The sequence below is a fragment of the Erinaceus europaeus genome, chromosome 14 (genome assembly GCF_950295315.1).
Source record: "Erinaceus europaeus chromosome 14, mEriEur2.1, whole genome shotgun sequence".
In the NCBI taxonomy this organism is placed as follows: domain Eukaryota; kingdom Metazoa; phylum Chordata; class Mammalia; order Eulipotyphla; family Erinaceidae; genus Erinaceus; species Erinaceus europaeus.
The window spans coordinates 90,531,595-90,545,684 of NC_080175.1; the positions used below are offsets into that span (position 1 = coordinate 90,531,595).

General features: G+C 37.2%; 1 protein-coding gene across 1 annotated transcript in view; it reads left to right on the forward strand.

The window, feature by feature from the left end:
• GBE1 (1,4-alpha-glucan branching enzyme 1) overlaps positions 1 to 14,090 on the forward strand; it is a 270,582-nt gene that overhangs the window by 114,687 nt on the left and 141,805 nt on the right. The window contains exons 4-6 of the mRNA XM_016193269.2: positions 7,592 to 7,717; positions 8,673 to 8,808; positions 12,051 to 12,141. Of these exons, the coding sequence (XP_016048755.1) occupies positions 7,592 to 7,717; positions 8,673 to 8,808; positions 12,051 to 12,141 (353 nt within the window). The remainder of the gene's footprint in view (positions 1 to 7,591; positions 7,718 to 8,672; positions 8,809 to 12,050; positions 12,142 to 14,090) is intronic.

Below are 14,090 nucleotides of genomic sequence, written 5' to 3' on the forward strand. Positions count from 1 at the left end.
CCCAGGATCAGTGAAACAGCATATGCAAGCTTCCTGCTTTAGGAAGAAACAACAACAACAAAAAAAACCCAATTAGTTAACATGCCCATATACATTTCTTGAGTTATCTTTTACGTGTAGTTATTATCTGTTCCACATTACAGCATCCATTTCCTGGTTTCCTTTCTTCCCCATCAGTACTCAGACTTATCTATTTGTAGTTCATCTTTTCATAATTTGATTTTTGTGAAGGGAAAGCTAGAAGAGAATAAGCATGATAGTGTTGTAATCCATATTTTGAAATCTTGATTTATGAATATGTATATATTCATATGTAAAAATGATATTCAAATTATATATATATATATAGAATCTTTTGGTTAGTAGGTATTTCAGTGATTTTTAATTGCATTGTTGGTGATATTAGTCAAATGTACATTGAATATAGAGTTGGTTTTCCAAGATACCCTCTAATATTTTAGCATTCTATATTTTGTACTTAGTCTCTGGAATTTCTCTTAAGGCTGAATTGTCCCCCCCTATACACATGATTTATATTTTATTTCATTGCAATAGCACTTGAAGTGACTGCCTTAAATATATATCATCTTTTCTTTAAATGATTTAATTTATCACCATCCTTAATAAAATATTTTAAGGAGACCTCTAACTGACCTACGGTAGTACCTCTCCCATCCTTGTACTTCTGAAAATGCTTCTTAGATTTTTTTTTTATTGGCATTAGACATGATTATAACTCTGTTTACTTAATAGAATTCTAGCCTTCACTGCACATGGATGAATCTCTTTGAAGCATACTTTTTCAGTAATGAAAACTCACTGATTTTTTTCCCCTTTCATGGCTTTTTTTCTTTTATTACTATATTGATCTTTCAATATCTTGGAAGTTTAAATCCTATATTTTTATATCATGTGTAATTCATTTGTTTTCTAGCCTAAGACACCTAATCAATCTGTCCCCGATTACAACGTTTCAGCATGGTTCCTATTCTTTTCACCCAGGAGTAGTTATTCTCACTTGCTCAGGGATATCGCCTGCTTCCTAAATCTCACATAATCCCTTTGGATTTTGTTTTTCTGTAGTGACCTCACTTTATAAGGTTTTTGTCCAGGTAATGTACATGAAATGAAGCAAACACTTTATCAGTTCTACTTAGTTGTTTCTTTATTTCTTTAAAGATTTACCTCAGTCAAGAAGCAGGCAGAAAGAAAATATTATGGTTGTAATTCTTAACAAGGGTAGGTGATTGGGGAACTAGGGTGGGGACCTGGGCAAGTGATTTTCGTTTTTATAGATACAGAAACCTCTTTCTTTCTAAATCATTCTAAATAAGGACCAGCTTTTATAAGAAAAAAAAATATTCTTTATTTCTGTTTGTCAGTATTCTGTAGTTCCTCTCCCATGTTTAAATATCACAGAAATGGGAGTCAGGCGGTAGCAGAGAGGGTTAAACGCAGGTGGTGCAAAGCGCAAGGACTGGCATAAGGATCCTGGTTCAAGCCCCTGACTCCTCACCTGCAGGGGAGTCGCTTCACAAGCAATCAGGCAGGTCTGCAGGTGTCTATCTTTCTCTCCCCCTCTCTGTCTTTCCCTCCTCTCTCCATTTTTCTCTGTCCTATCCAACAACGGCAACATCAACAACAATAACAACTATAACAATAAAACAACAAGGGCAACAAAAGGGAATAAATAAAAAAATCACTAGTGATTTAATAATGATTAACAAGACTGTGAGATAACAGGTGTACAATTCTATGCAGCTTCCACCAACAGAGTTTCATATCCTATTCTCTCCATTGGAAGCTTCCCTATTCTTTATCTCTCTCTGGGATAAAGTTGGAAGGTCTGGTTTATGGAATTGCTTCTCTGCTGGACATGGACATTGGGAGGTTGATCCATACCCCAACCTGTTTCTGTCTTTCTCTAGGTAGATAGACAAAATGGAAAAGTGAGGTTCTGGAACACACTGGTGAGGTTGTCTTCCCACGAAGTCAAGATGGCATCATAGTGGCCTCTGCACTTGGTTACTGAAAAGCAGTAAGATATAAAGCAGGACACATTGTTTAATAATCAGGAACTCAAAAGTAGGACTAAAGCAGATGAAATTAGTGGTCTTCCTAATGAGAGGAATCTAGGAAGTCTACTTTAGGTATGTTCCAAAGGGACCATGTCTTTAGTAATTTTTGCCTGATCCTGATAAATAAGATTCAGGCTGACCAAAAATATTGTCTGGGAAGATGTTGTCAGAGTTAAGAACAGGGCTGCCCCCAAACAGGAGGAAAGTATATATAATTACCATTAACTGCTTACCCCCTCGATCGGACTTAGGGCATAGGAGCATGCATGACCTCTGAGTCCCTGTCAGTCTGAGCCCACAGTCCATGGGCACAGCTAGGAACATTTTAGGCTACACTCATTTCAGGACCAGTCTTGCTCCACTGGCAGAGTCTGCTGACCAGCCTCCCTTCAGAGAGCGAGGAAGTCCCTACCATTGCTGCTCTGTAGTGAGGGCAAGGTCCTAGACAGGCCCACATGATGCCATTTCTGTTGGAAGTGACCAGTGATGGTGGAGAGAGGCTCTATTAGGAGAGGAGGACATTATATCTATGCGGGAATCCAAGGATTCCATGACTAAAGCCCCACACGACAGGGTAGCCTGGAACTGACCAAATAGGCTACTGTTAGAGTGTGCCAATCTGTGGTGCTTATCCAGCTTTTGTTGTCTTTTCTTTATCTGACAAAGTTAGACTTTCTCCCAGTTATTAAATCATTCGGTGTCATTTGTTGTACTCATGTCTCTTTAGTGAAGCCAATGCATTAAGCGTTTTGAAGAGAAGATAGCTAGTTAGCTATCCTGATGATCAGTTTAGAACTTGTGTTTGTATTTGTAGATAATTTGTATTTTGCTCAATTTTGAAATTATTTGCACAAGCCTGAGGTAGCAATAGGAATTGAGTCTCCCTAGATGGTGTTGACAATGAATTCCCAGAAGCTGGGTGGTGGTGCAGGCCATTAGAACCCACATGCTGCCTTCTATGTGGAGGCCAGTTCAAGTCCCCAGTCCCCACCTGCAGGAGAGAAGCTGCACAAGCAGTGAAACAGTACTGTAAAGTCTCTCTTCCCCCCTCTCCCTCTCCCTCTCCCCCCCTTCTCTACCAATCTCTCTGCTTCTGTTTTTCTCTTTATAAGAAAAATCTGTAAAAAATTGCAAATGGCAATTGTGGAATAGTAGTGCTGGCTCCATGCCACAGGGATAACTTTTGTAAGGAAAAAAACAAAAACAAAAACAAAAACAAAAACAAAACTGAACAAAAACCCCAAGGTTTCATGTATGGTATAGCCTAATGGTATACTTTTTCATAACTATACTTCATTTAGTTATTTATTTTTTGTTGATTATAAGAATAACAGATATAATTAGATGAGTTTGAAATGCTTTAAAATTAAGCCTGGTCCATACTCCCAGAGGGAGAAAGAATAGGAAAGCTCTCAGGGAAGTGGATGGGAAACAGAGTTCTGGTGGTGGGAATTGTGCGGAAATGTACCCCTCTTATGCTATGGTCTTGTCAAAATTTCCATTTTATAAATAAAAAAATTTTTAATTAAGCTTATTACAATACACTTACTCTATTCTCACAACATTTTAGATATATCAAATTAAAAGCAGGATCAGGTGGGCAGGTGTATTAAAGTCATTCAGTGAATAAATAATCATTTCCCAGGTGTAGGATTTGGTTTTACCTTCCTCCAAGTTTATAAATTTACCTGTTACTTTTTCCTGGATTCTGTCAGACATGGGAGTCCTAGAAACAAAAGGATTTTATTATTCACAGCACAGGAAGCAGTATAAACATCCTATTTGCATTGACTCCTATCATCTTCCAAGTCCCCTAGGGGGTGACACTATGTGGTCAAAATGAATGTTCTTACACAGTTTGTTTGCATCATAGCTGAAGAACTTGGGGGATCTACTCTTATGTAGCAAGTAATAAGCAAGCCTGTTTTGTGTCTTCAAGGGAGACATAATCTTATTCTTCAGGATTTCTTGCTACAAACACAAGCCTGAGAAATGACCCTTGTCAACAATAGCCAGGACCTCATATGTTTAGCATGTCCTGCAAAATACGTAGGAAGTGAGGAAACAGTAGAGGGACTCTTCATTCCCAGACCTATCACTCAGTAGCCTCGGAAGATATTCACATGCACAGCAAGATAAGTGAGCAGACCAAAGAAAACTATTTTTTTTTTTCCCGCATGAGAAAATACATGGTTTTTACTTTAAAGTTTTATGTACTTTTTTTTGGTCAGCAAATACCTTCAAAATTGATTAATAGCTTATGATCATCCTTTAGTAGAATTATTGGATTATTTTCAAACAGATTTTTCAAACAGGATGGCTGAATTAGGCAGACTACTAGCCATAGAAAAATGATGGACCTGGTAGAGAGCACATTCTGCTGCATGGTAGGTTCCTGTGTTCAAAGCTGGGTACCACATGGGATTACTGTAGATGATTACCAGGAGGATTCCGTGAATTGGGGGGTCATTCTCATGTATCTGTTCACACTCCTTATCTGTGTTTTACTCTCCTTTCCTCTATCCTAAACAGGTAAAGATTAGAAGATTGTGCTAAGAAAGTAAAGGACTTTGAGGGGAGAGGGAGTGTTCAGGTCTTGGAAGATGATGGTGGAGGAGGACCCATGTGGGGATTAGAGTGTTATATGGAAAACAGAGAAGTGTTATTATACATGTACCAACTACTGTATTTTAATATTGACTGTAAACCATTAATCCCCCCAATATAGAAAAAAAAGAAAGAAAGGACATTGTGCTAAGGTGATCACTTATATCAGATGTGTATAAGGAATTAAGTCCATTCATGGGCATCTTCTTCAAAGATTAATATTTTAGGGGTCCAGCAGGTGGCTTACTCTGTAAAATGCACATTACCATGTGTGAGGACCCAGCTTGAAACCCTGCACCATCGCGTGAAAGTGCTTGCAGGGGAGAAGCTTCAGGAAAAGTGGAGCAATGCTTTGGTGTCCTCCCTTCTCTTTTTGTCCCCCCACGTCACCCTTCTCTCTTACACTCTATCTAGAGGAAAGCAAAGAACAAAAAATGGCCCTTGAGAGAAGTAGAGTTAGGTAGGCACTGAACTCCTTTCGCCCCTAACCATGGTCATCCAGTGACATTAAATAAGGGGAACTCTTGGTTGAGCACACATGTTACTACGAGCACACATGTTACTACTATGTACAAGGACCCAGGTTCAAACCTCTGATCCCCACCAGCATCATGAGGTACTACAGGTATCTCTTTTCTTTGTCTCTGTCTCTGTGTCTCACTCTTTCTCAATAAATAAATAAATAAATAAATGAGTACGGGTACCTTTTCTCAAACATAATTCTTTTATATTAATCTATAAATTTATGTGAATTAAGGCACATACTTTCTGGAATAGAATGCTTCTGAATTTGTTCTTACTCATTTATGTTTGTGTCTATACATGCACACAAGATAATCACTTGAATAATAACAACAATTATTTGTGATTCATTTAAGTAATGGGGCACATAGTGAAAGAAAAATAATTGAATTTGTTTAAAATTAGGCATTCCTTTCACATCATGTACCTTCTGTGTTATAAATCGTGACTTCACTCACTTTGACATCTGAGGGAAGTGCTGTAGAAACCTTCTAAGAAAAGAGAATGGTGACTGAGACTCTGTTCACTTCTTGACTTGATCATACGGCTCTGAAATTTTTGGCAACTCTTACTGCTTGAGTTATAAAGTGTTTCTGGAATCAAATAGGTTATTACTATGACAGACTTTATAAATATAAAGTATATTATAATCATTTTGTCACCATAAATTCTGAATGTTTGAGTCTTACTCGATTGAGGACCGACAACCTGCTTGATGTCAATGATGCTTATTTGAATCTTTGCATAAGATCTGACTTTTAGAAATCTGAAAAAAAAGATGCCCTTGCCTTTCAATTACTCAGTTCACGTGATAACTTTATTATCTAAATCTGCTCATTAATTCAACACCCTCCAGTTAGTCAAAAGTCTAAAAATGACGAATTAGTAACTTTTCATTTCAATTTTTAATTTATTTTCATAACTATTGTTGTGCTAATGGAAAAATATGGAATAGGTGATTAAAGTGGAAATATTACACGCCAACCCATACTTGGAATAGTGGCTAAACGTTCAGAATGAGTGGGAAATATTTGCCAGGTTTTTTGTGTATGCACAGCACAAGTGTTAGTAAAAATCCTATATTCTCTGGGAGTTGGGTTAAGCGCACATGGCACGAAGCACAAGGACCAGCTTAAGGATCCCAGTTCGAGCCCCTAACTCCCCACTTGCAGGGGAGTCACTTCACAGATAGTGAAGTAAGTCTGCACATGTCTGTGTTTCTGTCCCTCTCTTGTCTTCCCCTCGTCTCTCCATTTCTCTGTACTATCTAACAACAACAATAATAACAATAAAATAATAACAATAAAACAACAAGGGTAACAAAAGGGAAAAACAAATAAATAAATAAAATTAAAAGAAGAAAAAAGAAAAAATCCTATATTCTCATTCGAATTCATGAAAATATTATTGATTTCAGTAAAAAACTAAAACAGAGATGATATACTTCACATCACTTTTTATAAAATAAAGCAGGGATTTTTCCTCCTGGTGGTTGAATTATTAACAGAAGCTGTCAAATTATATTCTTTTAAAATTTTTTAAAATATTTATTCATTCCCTTCTGTTGCCCTTGTTGTTTTTTATTGTTGTCATTATTACTGATGTCATTGTTGTTGAATAGGACAGAGAGAAATGTAGAGAGGAGGGTAAGACAGAGAGAGAGGAGAGAAAGACAGACACCTGCAGACCTGCTTCACTGCCTGTAAAGCGACTCCCCTGCAGGTGGGGAGCTGGGGGTTCCAACCGGGATCCTTACGCCGGTCCTGGGGCTTCGCGCCACGTGCGCTTAACCCACTGCGCCACCACCCGACTCCCGAAAGTACCTCTTAAAAAAGGTTGTGTGCATATAGATTTGCCAAATATGGGAAAAGTATACAAATAGTGTGTACTGTAAACCCCATTGATTTTATCTGGGGACAAAACTGACACATCTTGGGAGTCGGGCCGTAGCGCAGGTGGCACAAAGCACAAGAACCAGCACAAAGATCCCGGTTCGAGCCCCCAGCTCCCCACCTGCAGGGCAGTCGCTTCACAGACGGTGAAGCAGGTCTACAGGTGTCTGTCTTTCTCTCCATCTCTCTGTCTTCCATTTCTCTCTGTCCTGTCCAAGAATGATGACATCAATAATAAGTACAACAACAATGAAAAACAACAAGGGCACCAAAAGGGAATAAATAAATATCTTTTAAAAAGTTATAAAAAAAAAAAAAACCCAAAAAACTGACACATCTTTAAGGATATAAGTCTCCATGATAGTTAAGCTCTGTATTACATCATTTGCTGAAAGTAATGTTTATGTAACAGTGAGCATAAATGATGTACCATTATCATAGAATATCGAAAATATTTTAAAGGAAAGGCATCTTTCTCTCTCTCTCTTTTAGGTAGTTATTCGGAGCAAAAGTGGAGAAATCTTGTATCGTATTTCACCATGGGCAAAGTATGTGGCTCGTGAAGGTGATAATGTGAATTATGACTGGATACACTGGGATCCTGAACACTCATATAAAGTGAGAACAACAAATCTTTAACTAAATGCTTCTTCCAATATTTGTAGGAAAATTAATATTTACTTTTTTGTCGTAATGTTCAGCTTCTCTATTCTCTCCAGCTTTAATTTGTTTCATTGTTGTACACCGTTTTTGCTATATGCATAGTAGAGTTCATCAGTAGTCACTAAAATTTAGAGGTGACATTTTATTCTGTTGTCCAGCTTTTCAATAAGCAGAGAAAGGAAACTACATGTATATGTACTAACCTGTAGGACACACACACACACACCAACTTTTCTGATCATTCAAAAACTGTTCCTTCCGTTGGTGTCATTTCTGATTTCAAGCAAAATCTCTGTCTTTAAAAACAAAGACTAGAGAAGACATCTCAGAAATGGATTCATCAGGGTAACTTTTAAGGCTGTCTTACAGATAAGAAGAATATCACTGAATTCACTTTTCTATCCTTTAAGTTTTAATGCTTAATGATAAATGCTTTGCATTTAATATTTCTATATGAATTTCATATCCCTTATGTTTTCCTTAAGCCTTATATACTTAAACACAGTTTATTTTCCCTCAATGATAAGGCAAAAGTCATCGCATATGTTCCAAAGTTTTTCAATCCATCGTTTATTTGTTATACCCTGTTACAGGTATACCTTTCCCCAAGTCATCCTTACTTATTGTTGCTGTTCTTTCTATTAAAAAAAGAAACAGCATTTCCTCTTTGTATGTTAGGTTTGATACTTTCTGTTGCTGTATCTGTAGGTTTTATACTTTGTTCTACAATGTCTTCTTAGGGTTTTGTGAAATATGACAAAAATGTTATGGAGGTAGTAAATGTCTTTCTAATGTAAAGTTTCAAAGTATTGGATAGCACTGATTCACGATTTCATTTACCATGTTGACTCAGTTATTATCATATCTACATGTGTATTCTAATTCTGTACATAATTTTTATATTCTGTAGTTTAAGCATTCCAGACCAAAAAGGCCAAGAAGTGTAAGAATTTATGAATCTCATGTGGGAATTTCTTCCCATGAAGGAAAAATAGCTTCCTACAAACATTTCACATGCAACATACTACCAAGAATCAAAGGTCTTGGTAAGTAATAACTTTGACCTTCATCCAGATAAAATTTTAATGAGTCTCTTATTATAAAAGCTAATTACAAGTGTCTCTTTTTGGTGTTGAGACTCAGTGTAAAATAAATGCATTTTATTTTAGACTCCTCAAATTGCTCTTTAATAGTGATAGCACAGAAAAGAGAAATAGAATAAGATAGAGCATGGGCTTGAAGATACTATTATGTCATTTTCAGTTTTACGTCATGTGGACCCATGGTTTCCAAAAATGTAGATAAATAGGTAAACATAATTACTCTCTTAAAGGAGAGAAATGTTATCAACTTAAGGGGCCATTATACCTTGTTCATAATAGTCCGTAAGGGTAAAATAATCTGACATTTATGAAGCGACTGAAACAACACATTTTGTGCCAAAGTCCCGTGTGTGTGTGTGTGTGTGTGTGTGTGTGTGTGTGTGTGTGTGTGTGTGTGTATTCTTTTTGATGTCTGCCTATGACTATCTTCTGTGCTTAACACTTGTACTAGATGTTTGTGTATTAAATTGATGATAGAGACCCTTATCTTTCTGGAAACAACCAAGAGAATGAACTGTACACCTCTTAACTATTGATTTGGTAGACCTTAACTCCGTTCTTTTAATTTTTATCGGTATTACATTTTATCATTTCCTAGCACATTAGTGCCATCTACAGAAGCTAGGGAAGAAGATAATTATTTTGTGTCCAGTAAACTGTCTAAAACCTGGCAGCAAAAAGAGTTCAAATTTTATTTATATATGGTTTTATTTACCTATTGTAGCAAGGTTAGATTCCAGAAACCCAAAACTAAATATATGAAGTATATAATGTTCTTCTTCTTATTATTAGGCATGTTAAGATAATTACTTGATATGTTCTGTTATTTTATAATATAAGGCATTGCTTATGACCTTGTTCTTGCAGATAGTTTAACAGCACAAAGACCCATGTCATCTCTGTGTCTGAATTATTTAACCAGTACTCTAAACATAACTGTGTCTGGGAATGATTAATGGCTTACAATAACCTAATAAAAACTATAAATTAGTACTTTATCATAATAATGTTTATTATACAAGAGAGAAAATGCAAACTGTATTTTGCTATGAAATATATATTTGATTTATGTTGTCTGAACAGTTGTTTATGTGTAAATTTCTATCAAGCCCGATAGTTCATTTTGTTTTATTTAATATAAAAACCAAAGATAGTGATTTTTCAGCAGCTTACAAATCATGGAGTTTATGTTATCCTTTCAACTTATGGATCCCTAGTGGTGCATTTTGTAATGGAACATACACAAGAGAAGATGCGTTACACGATTGAGACTTTGAGAGCAAATAAAATTTTCTTTCTGTGGTAGAGAAATAATACTTTCTAATAATTTAAATCATGTGAAAAATTAAATCATACCCTGAAAAGTTAAAATCTGAGTATTATATTTTGTTTTTGAAGGACAAACATGCCCTCTTTTCTAATTATTTGCTTACATTTAAATGTACTACTGCAGTTCAGGAGAAAGTTTGCATGTCATAGGGCCCTGGTTTCACCCCTAGAACACATGTACCAAAGATGTGCTCTAATTGTCTTTCTCTCATATGAGATAAATAAGACACATACTATTTTTAATTAGTAAATGCTTTTGCATTCATTTTTATGAAAATGGAAAAATGTGTCTATATTGGATAGCTTACAGAATAGGAAAGGTGGCAACAGAAATAGAAAACTAAAAATATTTAAAAAACTTACCTGATTTTAATTATGTCAAAACTATCATTAATCATATAGATTTCTCAACTTTCTCTTGATGTTTTTAAAAATAATAAAAATTAAACTACTTATTTCTGTCATGTTTTTATCTCTGATGCCTTTTTTTTTTCTTTACTGGGAGGCCATTGTTTTTCAGTTCAGTTGTTGGCACATAGGTACAATGTTTTTAAATTTTATGGTTTTAAAGGATGCAATAGCTTCCTTTTTATGTCCGTTCACTTAGTGCTACAGCAGACTGTTGGAGAATGAAGTGTGTATGCGGGCATATATACACAAGCTTCCACCTTTGGAGTAATGTTACACATATAAGAAGTACTGGGAATTGGAAGGAAAAACCATGATTTCTTTGTGGAAAATGAATGTGGTGCTATGTCTTATGCTGCATGAAGAAAATAGTTGAAATGTAAAGGAAATTATATGGCAATCTGTTTTTTTAAATAAAAATTAGATGCTAGCATGATGCCGACCAGACTTCCCTGGACAGACAACCCCACTAATGTATCCTGGAGCTCCGCTTCCCCAGAGCCCTTCCCCACTAGGGAAAGAGAGAGAGAGGCAGGCTGGGAGTATGGATCAACCTGTCAACACCCATGTTCAGTGGGGAAGCAATTACAGAAGCCAGACCTTCCACCTTCTGCATCCCATAATGACCCTGGGTCCATATTCCTAGAGGGTTAAAGACTAGGAAAGCTATCAGGGGAGGGGATGGGATACAGAATTCTGGTGGTGAGAATTGTGTGAAATTGTACCCCTCTTATCCTGTGCTTTAGTCAATGTTTCCTTTTTATAAATAAAAAAACTAAATTAAAAAATTAATTTTAACTGTTTGATATAGACAAAAATCAAGAGAGAAAAGAAGAAAGACATCTCCTTCACAACCTGTGAAGCTTCCCCCTGCAGGCGGGGACGGTGGCTTGACCCTGAGTCCTGGAGCATTCTAAAGTGCCACCAACCCAGTCCCCAACAATCAGTTGTTTTTATTTGTAGCTCATAACCTTCCATGTATTCCCAGTGTAACTAAAGTTTAGCATATACAGATTACCACATTTAATATTCTGAAGCTAAACTAAGTAAGAACATGTTTGCATATCAGTTATCACTTGTGAAAATGAAGACATTTCAGATAGCCAGCTAGAACTAACTGTCCAATTATGTCAGAAGTTTAGAAAAGCAGAAAATGTTAAAGTAGTAAAACTTTTCAGAGTGCTCAAATCTAGATTTTTCCACAAAGTTAAATGTCTTTAATAAAGGGCTTTGGTTGGTCTATATGTGAAAAGGGGTTAGAGACAGACACCTATAGCCCTGCTTTACCTTTGTGAAGCTTTCTCCCTGCAGGTGGGAGCTGGGGGCCTAGACCCGGGTCCCTGCACACTCTAATGTGTATACTTAACCAGGTGTGCCACTACCCTGCCCTATCCCATTACTTTTTTGATTATGTGAATTTAAATCTTTATTTGTCCATTGCTTTGCAGGATATAACTGCATTCAGATGATGGCAGTTATGGAACATGCTTATTATGCCAGTTTTGGCTACCAAATTACAAGCTTCTTTGCAGCTTCAAGGTAAAAACAAAGTCTCTTTGTATTTATTTTTATTTGAGGGGGCCGGCTGTAGCGCACATGGCACAGGATGAAAGGAACATCGTAATGATCTCGGTTTGAGCCCTGGGCTCCCCACCTGCAGGGGAGTCGCTTCACACGCAAGTGAAGCGGGTCTGCAGGTGTCTTTCTCTCTCACTGTCTTCCCTTCCTCTCTCCATTTCTCTCTGTCCTATCCAACAACAATAATAACAAGGACAACAACAACAACAACAAAGCAGGGGGGCCGGGGATGGCCTCCAGGATCTGTGGATTTGTACTACAGGCACTGAGCCCCAGCGATAACCCCCCCCCGGGGGGGGGGGGGCTGAAAGAAAAGAAAAGAATCCTTGAATTTTTATGACTTAAACAGCACTGTTTTAGAACTGTTTTAGGGTTAGCAGAGGTAACAGAAGCTGAACATGTTCTTTCCCTTACATCATAGACTACCTTTCCATCTAACCTTAGAGGTTGGCCCTGATAAAATATTACTTTTCTTGAAATGGTTTTCTAACACAATACATTGAGTTACCTGCTGAAATTGGTGCGCCCGGGGAGGCCCAAAATTTAGTCAGAATATCATCTCTTGTGGAAATGATTATTGCTAGAACTTACAAAGAGATTAACGTATGTAGGGAAAGTGACTGAAGACTCTTGCTAGGACATCAGTCTCTAGCAAAATGCCAGTCCTCAGTCCAGACAGACCCAAGGAATGAATGTGTCTGTCTGAGGAAAAACAAAAACGAAAACATTAAGAATTCCTATGCAAATTGAATCCTGATCTGAATCTCCCCAAGCGAAACAGTTGTTTACTGCCTTATTGACTCACAGTATAGTGACTTGGAGACGTTCATTCACTAACCGTACACATGATGGTTTCTGCCTGTCATCAAAGTTAAGATGGGACAGGGAAATAGCTCAGTCTGGTAGAGCTTCAGTTTGTATGCCTGAGGCCCCAGAGGGTTCAGGTTTAGTGCCCAGCACCACCTTCACCTTGAGCCAGAGCTAAGCAGTGCTCTGATTCTGCCTCTATCTTTCCCCCCTTTCCTTTTTGTCTGTTTTTCTCATAATACATGGATTAGGTTTTCTTAAACTTTAAAAAAAAATCTTTATTTATTTATTGGATCAACACAGCCAGAAATTGAGAGGGAAGGTAGCTATAGAGAGGGAGAGAGACAGAGAGACACCTGCAGCACTGCTTCACCACTCGTGAAGCTTTCCCCCCTGCAGGTGGGGACCGGGTACTCGAACCTGGCTCCTTGCACACTGTAATATGTGCGTTCAACCAGGTGAGCCACCACCCGACCCCATAAATGGATTTGTTTTAAAAAGAACAAAGGGATAAGAATAAAGTCACATGGCTCTATATTAGTATAGAATTCAGAGTGCTGATCAGTTCATATTAAATCTAAATTCCTAATGAAAACTGAAATTTAAGGCATAGTTATTTGTTTACTGGGAGGAGTGGTAAAATAGGAAAACATCATGCCAGGAAGAAAGAAAAAAAAGACTCAACCATTTAATTTTTCTTTGTAGTTGTTCTTTTTGAATAAGTTATGTACTTATCATCTCTCTCACACCTCCACCCATTCTGTTCTTTTTTTTTTTTTTAACTCATTCTAACTAGGATCTCCATCTTTTCACTTGAACATGGTCTTGTCAAGGATACTTCTGAATTGTGAAATGCAGAGATCACTTCTTGACACAGTGAAACTGTGAGCAGAGCTTGGCTCCCTGACTTCTTGGAACCATTTGCTTTTCTTGGTTTCGGGATATTCTACCCTTAAATGTTGTAATATTCCTACCTCTCTTGGTGAATATTTTATAGTTCTTTTGCTCTTCTTGACCACTACAGTTTTTCTCTCTCAGGTGCTCAGGCCTACTCTACATACGTAGACATGCAGATTATAATATGATTTTCATGATCTTATCCA